Here is a 12,756-nt window from a genome sequence, read left to right as displayed (position 1 = left end):
TTGCGCGGGAAGTGGCTCCTGAACGAAAGCCCCTGAGCGCCGCAGTGGGGGCGTGGGGAGAGGAGGAGTCAGTCATTTTGTTTTTAATTCATTAGTTAACACAATGTAGTAGGGGCTTCTGGTGGGCAGTACTGGGACTCCGCTCTTCCAGACTCACCCTGGGGCTCAGCACGACAGGTGCCCTCCTCTGTCCCCTCTGGTGACCGTCAGCGTGTTCTCTGTAGGTCAGTCTGCTTCTTGGTTTGCCTCTCGGTTTCTTTTCTTTTTTCCTTTGTGTTTTGTTTCCTAAATTCCATATGAGGGAAATCATATGATACTTGTCTTTCTCTGACTTGACTTTGCCTAGAATAGACTCTCTAGCTCCGGCCGGCTGCAGGAGCGCATTCTTTCTGATGGTGGATGCTCCACCGTGTGCATACAGAGCGCGTCTCTACCTGCTTATCTGTCGATGAACGTTTGGGTGCTCTCCATGATTTTAGGTCTTTTTGCTAATGCTGCTGTAAACTTTGGGGGTGCACACTTTTGAATTAGTGTTTTTATATTCTTTAGGTAAATGCCCTGTAGTGCGATTGCTGGGTCATAGGGTAGCTCTATTTTCAACATTTTGAGGAACCTCCATGCTGTTTTCCAGAGTGGCTGCACCAGCTTACATTCCCACCAACAGTGCAGGAGGGGTCCCCTTTCTCCGTATCCTCACCAACACCTGTCATTTCCTGACTTGTTGATTTTAGCCATTCTGACTGGTGTGAGGTGGTCTCTCATTGTGGTTTTGATTTGTATTTCCCTGATGCCGAGGGATGTGGAGCACTTTTTCATGTGTCTGTTGGCCATCTGGATGTCTTCTTTGGGAAAATGTCCTCTGCCCATTTTTTAATTGGGTTATTCATTTTGCAGGTTGTTGAGTTTTGTAAGTTCCTTACAGATTTTGGATTCTAGCCCTTTATCTGACATGTCATTTGCGAATATCTTCTCCCATTCTGTCAGTTGTCTTTTGGTTTTGTTGACTGTTTCCTTTGCTGTGCAAAAGCTTTTGATCTTGATGAAGTCCCAATAGTTCATTTTGGCCCTTGTTCCCTTGCCTTTGGTGATGTTTCTAGGAAGAAGTTGCTGCGGCTGAGGTCAAAGAGGTTGTTGCCTGTGTTCTCTAGGACCTTGATGGATTCCTGTCTCACATTGAGGTCTTTCATCCATTTTGAGTTTGTTCTCGTGTGTGGTGTAAGGAAATGGTCCAGTTTCATTCTTCTGCCTGTGGCTGTCCCGTGTTCCCAGCACCATTTGTTGAAAAGACTGTCTTTTTCCCATTGGACATTCTTTCCTGCTTTGTTGAAAATTAGCTGGCCGTAGAGCTGAGGGTCCGTGTCTGGGCTCTCTGTTCTGTTCCACTGATGCACGTGTGTGCAGGCAGGCACTGGGGATTCAGTGGGACTATGTGTGCAGAGCTGGAGAATGGAGCTGTTGCTGAGCACTTTCCAGGCAGAGGGGGAAATATGAAGGCAGACAAATGCGTGAAGCATTTTTGGAAAATGAAGGTGAGCAATGGGAAACAAGGTTGGAAAGGTAGGACGGGCACCAGCTTTCAGAGGACGACACATTATGGGCTTTGCTGGTGTGAACGGGCCAGTCCATGAACACAGGAGGCCTTTGCGCTCGTTAATATTTTCGGCGTCTCTCAGTAGTGTCTGGTGGTTTCCAGGGTAGAGCTTCAACACTGACATGCAACCCTGAGTATTTTGTTTCTGATGCTGTTGTAAACGGGATCTTTATCTTTGATACTTTATTGTGTGTGTAGAAATGTCGCTGTTCTTGGAATGTTGATTTTGTGTCCTGTAACTTCGAGTTTATGCATCCGCTCTACCAGGTGTTGGTGGCATCTTCAGGATTTTCTGTCTGTGAAACGTGTGCTGTCATGTGACTGTCATGGCTGGACTTCTGCTGTGTGGCCGTGGTCACCCCACCTCCCTGGGGACCCTGACCTGCAGATTCTGAGGGCCGCTGGAGGCCTGTCCTACGGGGACCTCACTCTATGGAGGGACACCGCTTCCCTGTCTCAGATTTTATCATGAACACATGTTGAATTTCGTCAGATGCTTTTCTGTCTCCAAGAACCAGGACGGAATGATCGCAGTCCGTTAGTGCTGTGTCCCACGGATTCATTTGCGCGCGCCAGACCATCCCTGCGTCCCAGGGACGGATCCCCGAGGAGCCTGGTGAGTGAGCCTGTGCATGGGCTGGCTACCGTCAGTAGGAAAAAATGCTGGCATTTACATTTGAGGGATTTACCTTCAAGTTTTCTGGTTTCTCCTTTTTTAAGATTTTATTTATTTGACAGAGATCACAGGTAGAGAGGGAGAGAGGAAAGCAGGCTCCCTGCTGAGCAGAGAGCCAGATGCGCGGGGCTCAATCCAAGGATCCTGAGATCATGACCCGAGCCGAAGGCAGAGCCTTTAACCCACCAAGCCACCCAGGTGCCCCTCTGGTTTTTTCTTTTCTGGCTTCAGTATTATAGTGATGCTGGCCTTTTTTTTTTTTTTTTTTTAATTTAATTTATTTGACAGAGATCACAAGTAGGCAGAGAGGCAGGCAGAGAGAGAGGAGGAAGAGCTGAGCTGAGAGCCCAATGCGGGGCTTGATCCCAGGACCCTGAGATCATGACCTGAGCCAAAGGCAGAGGCTTAACCCACTGAGCCACCCAGGCAGCCCCGATGCTGGCTTTTTGAAATGAGTTTTGGGTGGGTGAGGTCCCCCGCTGTCTTCGTCAGTAGAGCCTGTGACTCGTGATCTCAGGACGTCGTGAGTTCAAGCCCCACGCTGGACTTAGTACTTTTTCAAAAAGTACTTTTACTCCTCACTGGTCTGTTGAGTCTGTTTCTCGTGGACTCGGTCTCGGCTGTGGCTGCCACACCGGCTCAGCCCCCTTGTCTGGGCAGGGACGGATCAGACTCTGGCGCTGGCCAGGTTCTCCCGAGGCTGGGAAGGAGGCGGAGCTGTGGTGGGTCCCGGTGGAGACAGCCCCCCCCCCCCGGCCCTGCTTCTGCAGGTGGGACAGCCTCTGCCCTCTCCAGACCAAGTGCTGCTTGTTGCAAGCCCCCCACTTCAGTCTCCGGTCCCCAGTGGTCAAGGCCACCTTCCGTCCGGGTCTGCTCATTGAGGTATGTGTCGCTGATGGGTGTCTCTCACATGAACGTACTGGTTTTTCTCGTTCTTCCCAGCAGAAGCAGGAAGTGGCGTGAATGGAGCGTCCTGAGCACTGCTTGTCAAATGTTGCTGTTCTGGAAGTGTGGGGTGGCCCTGACACAATTTCTGCTGCTCCCGGGGTTCCCGGGGAGCCTGCCGGCCCGGCCACACTTCAGTGTCGCTGGACCCCTATAGTATATGCCTCTTTACTGGGGGCTTTTCATTTCTCTGGAGTTTGAGGAAATGAAGCAAAACCACACCCAAAAAGTTCTTAAATGAAGAACAAAATTTTATTCTAAAAATAGATCTCAGTAACAGTGAAATACCAAAAGTTGCTTATTATAAAAGAAGGAATCTGCTTTGTGTCTCCTGAAAAATACAAAACTCTTACTAGTATATTGCTGACTCTTGTCTGTGGGGGAAATGCTCGTGTCTGAGTGACCCGCCCGAGGTCCTGGATTGGCTTCTACCCGCTCTTCAAGTGGATTCCTTCTCAAGGAGGCAAACGAAGTGCGCATCTGCTGCAGCAAACACACGGAGACGGGAATTTAGGCTTAGAACGTGGGGGCCGCGTGGGAGCCGTGGCACATGACCCCAACTCCCCGTTTCCGCACGGGCGCTGGAGGGAGCTGTGCTCCAGCTTCCCGACGTGGAAGATGGTTTTTAGACCCAAAGGCAGCTGGAAAGGCATTTAATGGCATTTCTGCTGACAGGCAGAGTCAGGCGGGGCTTCCCGTTTCTGAGGAGCCCAGCCCCTGAAGCGGAAGCGCGCAGGAAACAGAAGGGCGATTAGAAAGGCCCTCGGGGGCCTCCCGATGGGAGCGTGTCCTCGGAGCGCGAGTGGGTTTCACACCAAGAGCCGGCAGCATGTGTCAGGTCCCAGATGCAGCCCCCTCCCCGCAGACCTGCCGTGTCCCCTGTCCTCATGCCCGTGGGCCAGGATGCAGAGTGGAAATGGCACTTCTGTGCGAAAATGCGTGGCCTTCTCTGACAGCCAAAAGCTGGTTACAAGTGACATTTAAACCCTGTCCGGCGCAGACGCAGGGTCATTTGGACATCTAAGCTATTTCTGAATTAGCAGAAACAGAAATGCCGTTTCAGTGAAGTACAGCCAAGCCTGGCGGTCATTTAGTAGGACTAAATTCTTTTGACCCTGAGTTTCAGCTGCTGTATCTAAGGCATAAAGCCGAACCCGTGGCCTCCGTGAACGGACACCACGGTCCCTCCTGCGCTGCCATGAGCACAGCACAGCCGGGTGCCCTGCATGGAGACGAGGGGCCACAAGACTTGAAGTTTCTGATTTTAAAAAGCTAAGACTCTAATCCCAGCACAAAGGTGTTTTTAGTATACGAATTTCCCCAAATCGGAGTAAAATCAGCAGTGCACAGGAATGCGGCGTTGTCTTGCTGTAGGGGAGGGGCGCCCTTCCGGGGGTGGGAACACAGCCGTGAGCTGTGGCTGAAGGGGTGTCATGGGGGTCCCACTGTGTTCCGGGGTCCAGCTACAGGAAGCAGCCCTGCTTCTCACAACAGCACTCACTGAACAAAACGCAGTTTTCAGCTGGGACATGTTCGCACGGCAGCTTTAAACCCTGGATCAACACTGCGGTTCCCTGACCTACACCAACCACCCGGAGAGCAGAGGCCGCCGCAGGAGGAACAGGCTCCCCTGTGGGGCCGAGGCCTGTCGATGGGGCTAGTTTTGAGTGGGGGCTGGGGCCGTTTGTTTCTAAACCCGAGTACAGAGCTGGAAAAGCTGCGGCTTCCTCTGCTTTCTGCTCCGTGGCGTCGGTGTGAAAATCCTAAGGTCCGAATGGGGGGGGGAGGTCGTTAGTCACGCCCCGGGGTGACCAGGGCTATGCCGAAGGGGAGGACTTGTCTCTATTTGTCAACATTAACTACCTGTTCCAGACACACATGTAGAAACCCAAACCCTTTCCGTGGGATGTTGTACAGCAGGTCACAAGTGAGAGGGCTGTTCCCGATCTTTCCGTGGGTCCTTGCGTTTCCTTAAATGATGGCATCGTGTTCGTCACTGTAACACATGAGAAGGTGAAACGGTTTTCTATTTCCAGATGAATCATTTCAAGCTCTAGGACCCACACCGGCCTTTACAGAAACCTTGCTGACATGTCGCACCCAACACAGGGCCGAGGATCCGGGCGGACTTCCTCTGGGCCCTCTGTTCTGACCTCCCCAGCCGAGCACCCACGGGCCACTGAGCGTCTACTCCGTGGGAGGGGTGGTGCGAGCGACCCCTGTATCTCGCGCAGGCCCGCAGGGCTACGTGCGGGTGAGAGCTGCTCTCCGCGGCCCAGCACCACCAGCTCAGCGCCGCCTCCGCCCTGGACAGACAGACCGCGCGTGACTACTTCCCAGCTTCGGAGCTGCTCTTGCCTAGGTGCTGTGCTAAGAAACACGGCCGCACGGGCTTTGCACCCCGCAGACTAGTGCACACCCGAACTTCGGAGCAGTGTGTCTGTCCTGTCCATGGCGTGGGGAGCGCAGGGGCCACCCTGGACAGGACCCAAGCTCAGAGAAGCTGAAGGGACCTGGTTTAGCCGCTTCAGCGCTCTGTAGCCTCATCCCCATCAATAAACAGCAGTACTGGAGAACACGAGTGCATTGGATTTACTCATCAGAACGTGCCTTCTAACTGGGGAAATTCACCAAAAGCACGAGATAAATTCTTCTAGAAACACAGAGGTATCCACCAAGTTGAGTCCAATCTGTTTCCTCCCTGGGGTGACCTAGAGTTCCAGATGTGCGGGCAAAACACCCCGATTTGCCAAAACCTCGTGTCCCTTGGTTCACTGGTCAACCTGGGAGACACTTTTATGCCCTCCTCTGTCCTGGGAACTCAAAGTCGCGCACCCGTGTCTCCAGGCCTGAGGGCACCTGGTGTCAGATGACCCGTTGTCTCTCTTCGGCCCATCAGCTCCATACCCAGCAGAAGCGCAGAGACCGTGCGTCCGCGTGTGTGTCCTCGGGGGTCTGTCCTAACGGTCAGTCCCTGCACCCCAGTAAGAATCAGCCCAGAAAGGGCTTCTGAGAACTAGAGCAGCGAGGAGGTGACCCCCCCCCCCAGCTCCAGGCCTATGGAAGGGGCGGACGCGGTCCCCCGAAGGGGTCTTGCTGGCCAGGTGACATCTGCTCACTCACGATACTGAGTTACCAGAGAAAATGACACGGTCAGGATTTCTTTCAAACCCTGTTTCTAGCGGGTCCAACGCCTCCAGGCCCGAGGGACGAGGGGCGTGAATACCTCTTCCTTGGCACAGGTGTCCCTTTGGGTTTGCAAATTGCCAACGACCTTTGGGCACAGGATTAACTGGAATGTGATTCCCTAGCCCTGGGGCCCTGCTCTGGCATCTGGCATTTGGTATTTAAGGAAATCGAGAAACACGTTCTGGCCAAGACTCACATGGTTCTGTAGCGAATGCCTCTTCGGGAATAGTACGTCCTGCATCCGACGTAGAGAAGCGACAGGACTCCCAGCGTCAACACGATGCCGCCCAGGAAGCTGCCAACGTCGAATTTTGATCCTGGGTTCCTGGTCGAATTAATAGTTGGTGTGACTAGAAGAAAACAAAAGACAGGCTTTACTAGCTCTTAAACAACACTGTTACAGTAAACTGCCACCGTGAACTTTTTTTTTTAAGATTTTATTTGTTTATTTGACAGAAATCACAAGAGAGGCAGGCAGAGAGAGAGGACGGGAAGCAGGCTCTCCGCGGAGCAGAGAGCCCGATGTGGGACTCGATCCCAGGACCCTGAGATCATGACCTGAGCTGAAGGCAGCGGCTTAACCCACTGAGCCACCCAGGCACCCGCCACCGTGAACTTCTAAGAAAAGCCGAAAGCCTGCCTTGCGCTGGGCGACGGCTGGGCCGACGCAGCACCTGTCCCGGCCCCACCCATGCCTGCATCTGAGGGTTTTCATGCTCCTGGACCCCGACCTTCAACCACAGCCCCCGAGGCAGTCCCAGGTGGGGAACTGGTTTCCTTATTGGTCCCCGTGAGAGTTTGTGCCTGAACCACGGCCACCACAGCGGTGATCCTGCCGCTCGATCCAGTCTCCGTGGTTCTGACTGGAACTTCTCCTTCTGCATAAACTGGGGACTTAACTATCTTGGCTTTATCACGTCAAAAGCCCCTCAGAGCAGAGCAGCTGACTTCAGGACGCAGACTAACAACGCTGCGGAGCGGAGGCCATGAAGCCCACAATGCGTGCTGGTAAATGCAGTCACGAGCTGCTTGCAATGGCCACACTCTGTCCGTGAAGGTCAAGGTTTAGGTTCTGAATTCATGGTTTCCCAGGCGTTTCTGAGACAAACGCAAAGCGTGAAAAGTGCCAGCTGACCGCAGGGCTTGCCCCGGGACACCCAGAGGGCCCGATGGCGGAGCTGAGCTGGAAGTGCGGGAACCGTGGCCGGGCCAGAGAGCCTGGTGCCGCTGCTACTGCTTCCTCTCTGTATCGAGGGAGTCGGAGGGCCTGGCAGGACACGTTTTCAAACCACATAATGACTGTTCCCTGCCAGGACGTGTCCCACCACTGTCGTCACGCGGCCTGGTAAAGTCGGAAACTCATCACCCACCGGGATGGGCCCAGCAGGACCAATGCCACTGACGAGTGCAACAGGACGGCCCTGTCCGCACTTGGACTTCACAGGAGCGCGGATGACAGGAACACGACATGGGACCGCCATGCTCAGCAGACACGGGGGCTGGGGGGCAGCTTTGATACGTACGCGTCACGGAGGAAGAAACGGACGTGACCGAACTGTTGTGGGCTGGGGTGGTCACTGAGGCCAGCTTCGTCTGGGTTGTGTTCTGGGGAACTGAGCCGGTGTGAGTCCTGTTGGCAGAGCCCACAGGTGTGGTGATTCGAGCTGTTGCTGTGGACGTCACGGCCGTGACTGCCTCCGTCTTGGCGACTGAAGACTGTGGTGGCGTCGGCCGTCTCATGGTGCTGGTGGGCTGGCTCGTGTGGTTGGAGGTCACAGTGGTGACATTTTCTGCAAGACGATGGTGAGACGTTAGCTGTGGTGCAGAGGCTCAGGGAATCGGGACGCGCGTCGTGGAGGACCCTGCCACATGGAGACGCCGAGCCCCCACCCCGCCGCCTCTGCCTCCCCAAAGCCAGCAGGTACAGCGGCCTGTATCGCAGGCGGGGAGCGACCTGGGGGGGGTCCCAGCCTGCGCTGCCACGAAGCCGGGAGCGCGGAGATGGGAAGTCATAGAGGCCCGCGTTCCTGCAGGGTAAGGACTGTGCTGTAACCATTTGTCAGAAGCCCTCCCCGCCGTCTTGCCACAAGTAGCGGGCAAGCAGGTGGGGCGGGCAGGCGGGCGGGCGGAGGAAGGTGTTCCTGGCGCTGATTCTGCACCGCCTCCTTCCCTGGCGCTTTGGGCGAGAGAGCGCGAGCTGCGCATTAAGCCCCTGCACGGGCCATGGCAGGGAAGGTCAGGGCTGCTTCCCGCCGTGCGCTGGGACGTCACCTGCTGGTGCCCGGTGTGGCTGCTTGGAAACCTTCTCCCTCCGCCTCTGGAGGCTTCACGACTCTAAACACCTGAACCAGCGCCTGTGTTCACACCTGATGTGCGGGTTTTCATGAAAAGGCGCCTGTCACTACTCCCCGAAATACCTAAGAAAATTCCTCATCTCCCGTGTGGAAAACGGCTTCCTCTTGCCCTGTGTGTACGTCAGAGCGAGGCCGTGCCCGGAAACCAGCTCACTTCCCACGGTACCTTCCCCGCAGCGTCACGGCCTCCCCCTCCTAGCCACGGGCGCCTCCGGCCCTGGACTTGAGTTATACGGGCTGCTTATCTGTCTCAGCTTTTACTTTTCAGATTTCCAACACGTTTTCTACTGTGTGTCACCCACAGAGTATTATCTCGTTTTCTAAAAAGGCCGAGGGCTGCCTGGGTGGCTCAGTGGGTTAAGCCTCTGCCTTCGGCTCAGGTCATGGTTTCAGAGTCCTGGGATCGAGCCCCACATCGGGCTCTCTGCTCCATGGGGAGCCTGCTTCCTCCTCTCTCTCTGCCTGCCTCTCTGCCTGCTTGTGATTTCTGTCAAATAAATAAAATATTTAAAAAAAAATAAAAAGGCCGAAAGAATACTTCCGCACTATAGTTATTGCATGGAGAGGGCACAAATGACAAAACCTGAACTCTGAACGCTCGCTCTAGAGAGACCACGCTTCCCATCGGCAATCTCCCCTTTCACACTAGTGCGCACACTGCTGCGGTGGGACAGAACATGGAAGCCGTGTGGTGTGGAGGCGGCCTCTTCAGAACAACGGTCTCTGCACAGTGAAATAACAGGCTGCTTCTGGATGCAGCGTGCGCGCGCACACACACACGCCCGAGTCCCTGCTCTCTGCAGGGAGACATTCTGCAGAGATACTGGACAGAGGCACGGGGGTAGAAGCAGGAGCTGCAGTAGGTTTACCCAAGTATGAAAACCCGAGTGCATTAGAGAAACAAGCTCACCATTCGCACATACTGAGAAAACAGGCAGGTAAGTTGTGTATTAAAACCACGTCACGACGTGTGGACGCGTAAACCGGTTTGGACGCTCCCACCGAGGTCAGCCCTCATGTCCACGAAAGCGACGCGCTCACCTGGGGTACGAGTGCCCGCCTGTCCCTCCCGGGAGGCCCCGCGCAGTGCGGGTGGGGAGCAGGTACGGCGGAGCGTCAGCAGGCGCAGAGCGAGGCATGGGTGTGGGCGATGCAGCACGGCCACTGCGGTCCGCGCTGCACCGGTCTTAAGGCTGCTCAATTCCTAGTTCAAAAGTAAAACTCCAAAAGGGAAACCAGCTGTATTCATTAACACGGAAACATAACTCGGGTGTTCAAATAAGGTCTCGGGTACCCAGGACGGCCTGTTTGTCCCAGTGCCGCGTGGGACATGGCTGAGCGGGGCTCGGAGCCCCACGTCCCTGCTCTTGCCTGGGGCCGTGCCATGCTGCTCTGTTTGCATACGCTACCTCCCCCCCCCCGCCCCCCGTAGTCCGTTGCCCCGGCTAATGACAAAAAGGGCACGGATCACAGTCACAAGGGCATCGGCCAGAATGGTCATTTCCGTCTCCTGCTGCTCAAAACCAGCCAAGCCTCTCATCCCGGCGCTTCTCACCGCGTGCGGCACAGAACGCACTCCCAGCCCCTCCCGCCCGCACACGCAGCGACGACGCTAGGAGCGCGCGGTCCAGGCTCTGTGTGAACAGCACACTTGTGTTGTTTCACTTTCTTCTCCCTCTCGTTAAATGTGTGCTTTCCATTTTTTGGACCTCTTCGTTGTATTATTTAATAAAAACTAATGCATACTGCTGACAGACACCAGTGTAGGGGGGAGGGGCAGAGGGGGAAGGAGGGAGAGAATCCCAAGCAGACTTCCTGCTCCGTGTGGAGCCTGTCGCAGGACTCGATCCCAGGACTCTGAGATCATGACCTGAGCTGAAATCAAGAGTCAGAAGCTTAACCGGCTGAGCCAACTACACCCCCCCCCCCAAATTACTGTATCTTGCTCTGCTTTTCAACAGAGGTAGCAGGTTACCGATGGCATGAACTCCCTGTTGCGTTTTCATGGAACTGCACACAGGCCAGTGGGACTCGCTGGACTCCTCCAGCAACCAGAGGGCAGGTCCCAGCTCCCCAGCAGGACCCTCCACACGCTTTCCCCTTGTGTGCCCCTCGTCTCTGTGCTTTGCTCCTGATCCTTCCTGGGCCTGTGGTGCTCCCTGAGCCTCGTGAAGCTCTGCTCCTGTTCAAGTTCCAGCCCGGGCAGCACGCCGACCGCACGGGAAACGCACGGGATGGGCCACCAACAAGATGCAGATTATGAGACAGTGAGAAAGCAGCCCCGAGCTGCGTGTTCACAGCAGACCCAAACTTGACCGGTGCGGACAGTGAAAGCACGGAGGTTACCACAAGCCAGTAACCAAAGGGGGAACAGGCAGCAAGAAGTTCCAGCTCCATGTGGCCACCCAGCAGAACCCGTCACCTCCTCCCGCACACACCAAATCCGCATGGACCCACGGGACAACTTCCTCTGGAAAAACCCCACAACTAGGTGACCAACTCCTATACGTGGAGCAGAGACAAGCCGCGGGGCACCAGGTGAAGAGGCTGAGACCCAAGCTTGCTGTGCCTCCCCACGTGGCACAGTGACCCCATCACAAGAGAACTCGCACCTCCCCCCCCCGGAACCACGCATCAGGTGCCCCACCCCGCACACCTGCCCGGGGAGCTGAGCCTTGAACCAGCAAGACTCAGGCCCACCACAGCCCAGACACCTTATTTATTTACAGCATAACAGTGTTCATTGTTTTGGCATCACACCCAGTGCTCCATGCAGTACATGCCCTCCCTATTACCCACCACCTGGTTCCTCAACCTCCCACCCCCGCCCCTTCAAAACCCTCTGGTTGTTTTTCAGAGTCCATAGTCTCTCATGGTTCATCTCCCCTACCAGTTTCCCTCAACTCCCTTCTCCTCTCCATCTCCCCATGTCCACCGTGTTCTTTGTTATGCTCCACAAATAAGTGAAACCATATGATAATTGACTGTCTCTGCTTGAGACACTTATTTCACTCATGCTTATTTCACTCAATGCTTATTTCACTCAGCATAATCTCTTCCAGTCCCGTCCATGCTGCTACAAAAGTTGGGTATTCGTCCTTTCTGATGGAGGCATAATACTCCATCGTGTATATGGACCACATCTTCCTTATCCATTCATCCGTTGAAGGGCATCTTGGTTCTTTCCACAGTTTGGCGACCGTAGCCATTGCTGCAATAAACATTGGGGTAGAGATGGCCCTTCTTTTCACTCCATCTGTATCTTTGGGGTAAATACCCAGCAGTGCAATTGCAGGGTCATAGGGAAGCTCTATTTTTAATTTCTTGAGGAATCTCCACACTGTTCTCCAGAGTGGCTGCACCAACTTGCATTCCCACCAACAGTGTAAGAGGGTTCCCCTTTCTCCACATCCTCTCCAGCACACGTTGTTTCCTGTCTTGCTCATTTGGGCCATTCTAACTGGTGTCAGGTGGTATCTCAGTGTGGTTTTAATTTGAATCTCCCTGATGGCTAGTGATGATGAACATTTTTTCATGTGTCTGATAGCCATTTGTATGTCTTCGTTGGAGAAGTGTCTGTTCATATCTTCTGCCCATTTTTCGATATGATTATCTGTTTTGTGTGTGTTGAGTTTGAGAAGTTCTTTATAGATCCTGGATATCAACCTTTTGTCTGTACTGTCATTTGCAAATATCTTCTCCCATTCCGTGGGTTGCCTTTTCATTTTGTTGACTGTTTCCTTTGCTGTGCAGAAGCTTTTGATCTTGATGAAGTCCCAAAAGTTCATTTTCGCTTTTGTTTCCTTGTCCTTTGGAGACATATCTTGAAAGAAGTTGCTGTGGCTGATATCGAAGAGGTTACTGCCTATGTTCTCCTCTAGGATTCTGATAGATTCCTGTCTCACGTTGAGGTCTTTTATCCATTTCGAGTTTATCTTTGTGTACGGTGTAAGAGAATAGTCGAGTTTCATTCTTCTACATATCGTTGTCCAGTGTTCCCA

At 54.0% G+C, this 12,756-nt stretch overlaps 1 protein-coding gene across 1 annotated transcript in view; it reads right to left on the bottom strand.

Annotated features, from left to right (window-relative positions):
- Window positions 1–3,445: 3,445 nt before the first annotated feature.
- Window positions 3,446–12,756, bottom strand: part of TMEM123 (transmembrane protein 123) — a 50,355-nt gene continuing 41,044 nt past the window's right edge. The window contains exons 3-5 of the mRNA XM_046015983.1: window positions 7,925–8,191; window positions 6,598–6,751; window positions 3,446–5,208 (exon numbers count right to left, since the gene is read on the bottom strand). Of these exons, the coding sequence (XP_045871939.1) occupies window positions 5,184–5,208; window positions 6,598–6,751; window positions 7,925–8,191 (446 nt within the window). The 3' untranslated portion in view covers window positions 3,446–5,183. The remainder of the gene's footprint in view (window positions 5,209–6,597; window positions 6,752–7,924; window positions 8,192–12,756) is intronic.

Source organism: Meles meles, chromosome 8 (genome assembly GCF_922984935.1).
Source record: "Meles meles chromosome 8, mMelMel3.1 paternal haplotype, whole genome shotgun sequence".
In the NCBI taxonomy this organism is placed as follows: domain Eukaryota; kingdom Metazoa; phylum Chordata; class Mammalia; order Carnivora; family Mustelidae; genus Meles; species Meles meles.
The sequence above is the reverse complement of the archived record's forward strand: the minus strand, read 5'-3'. Positions and strand labels throughout refer to the sequence as shown.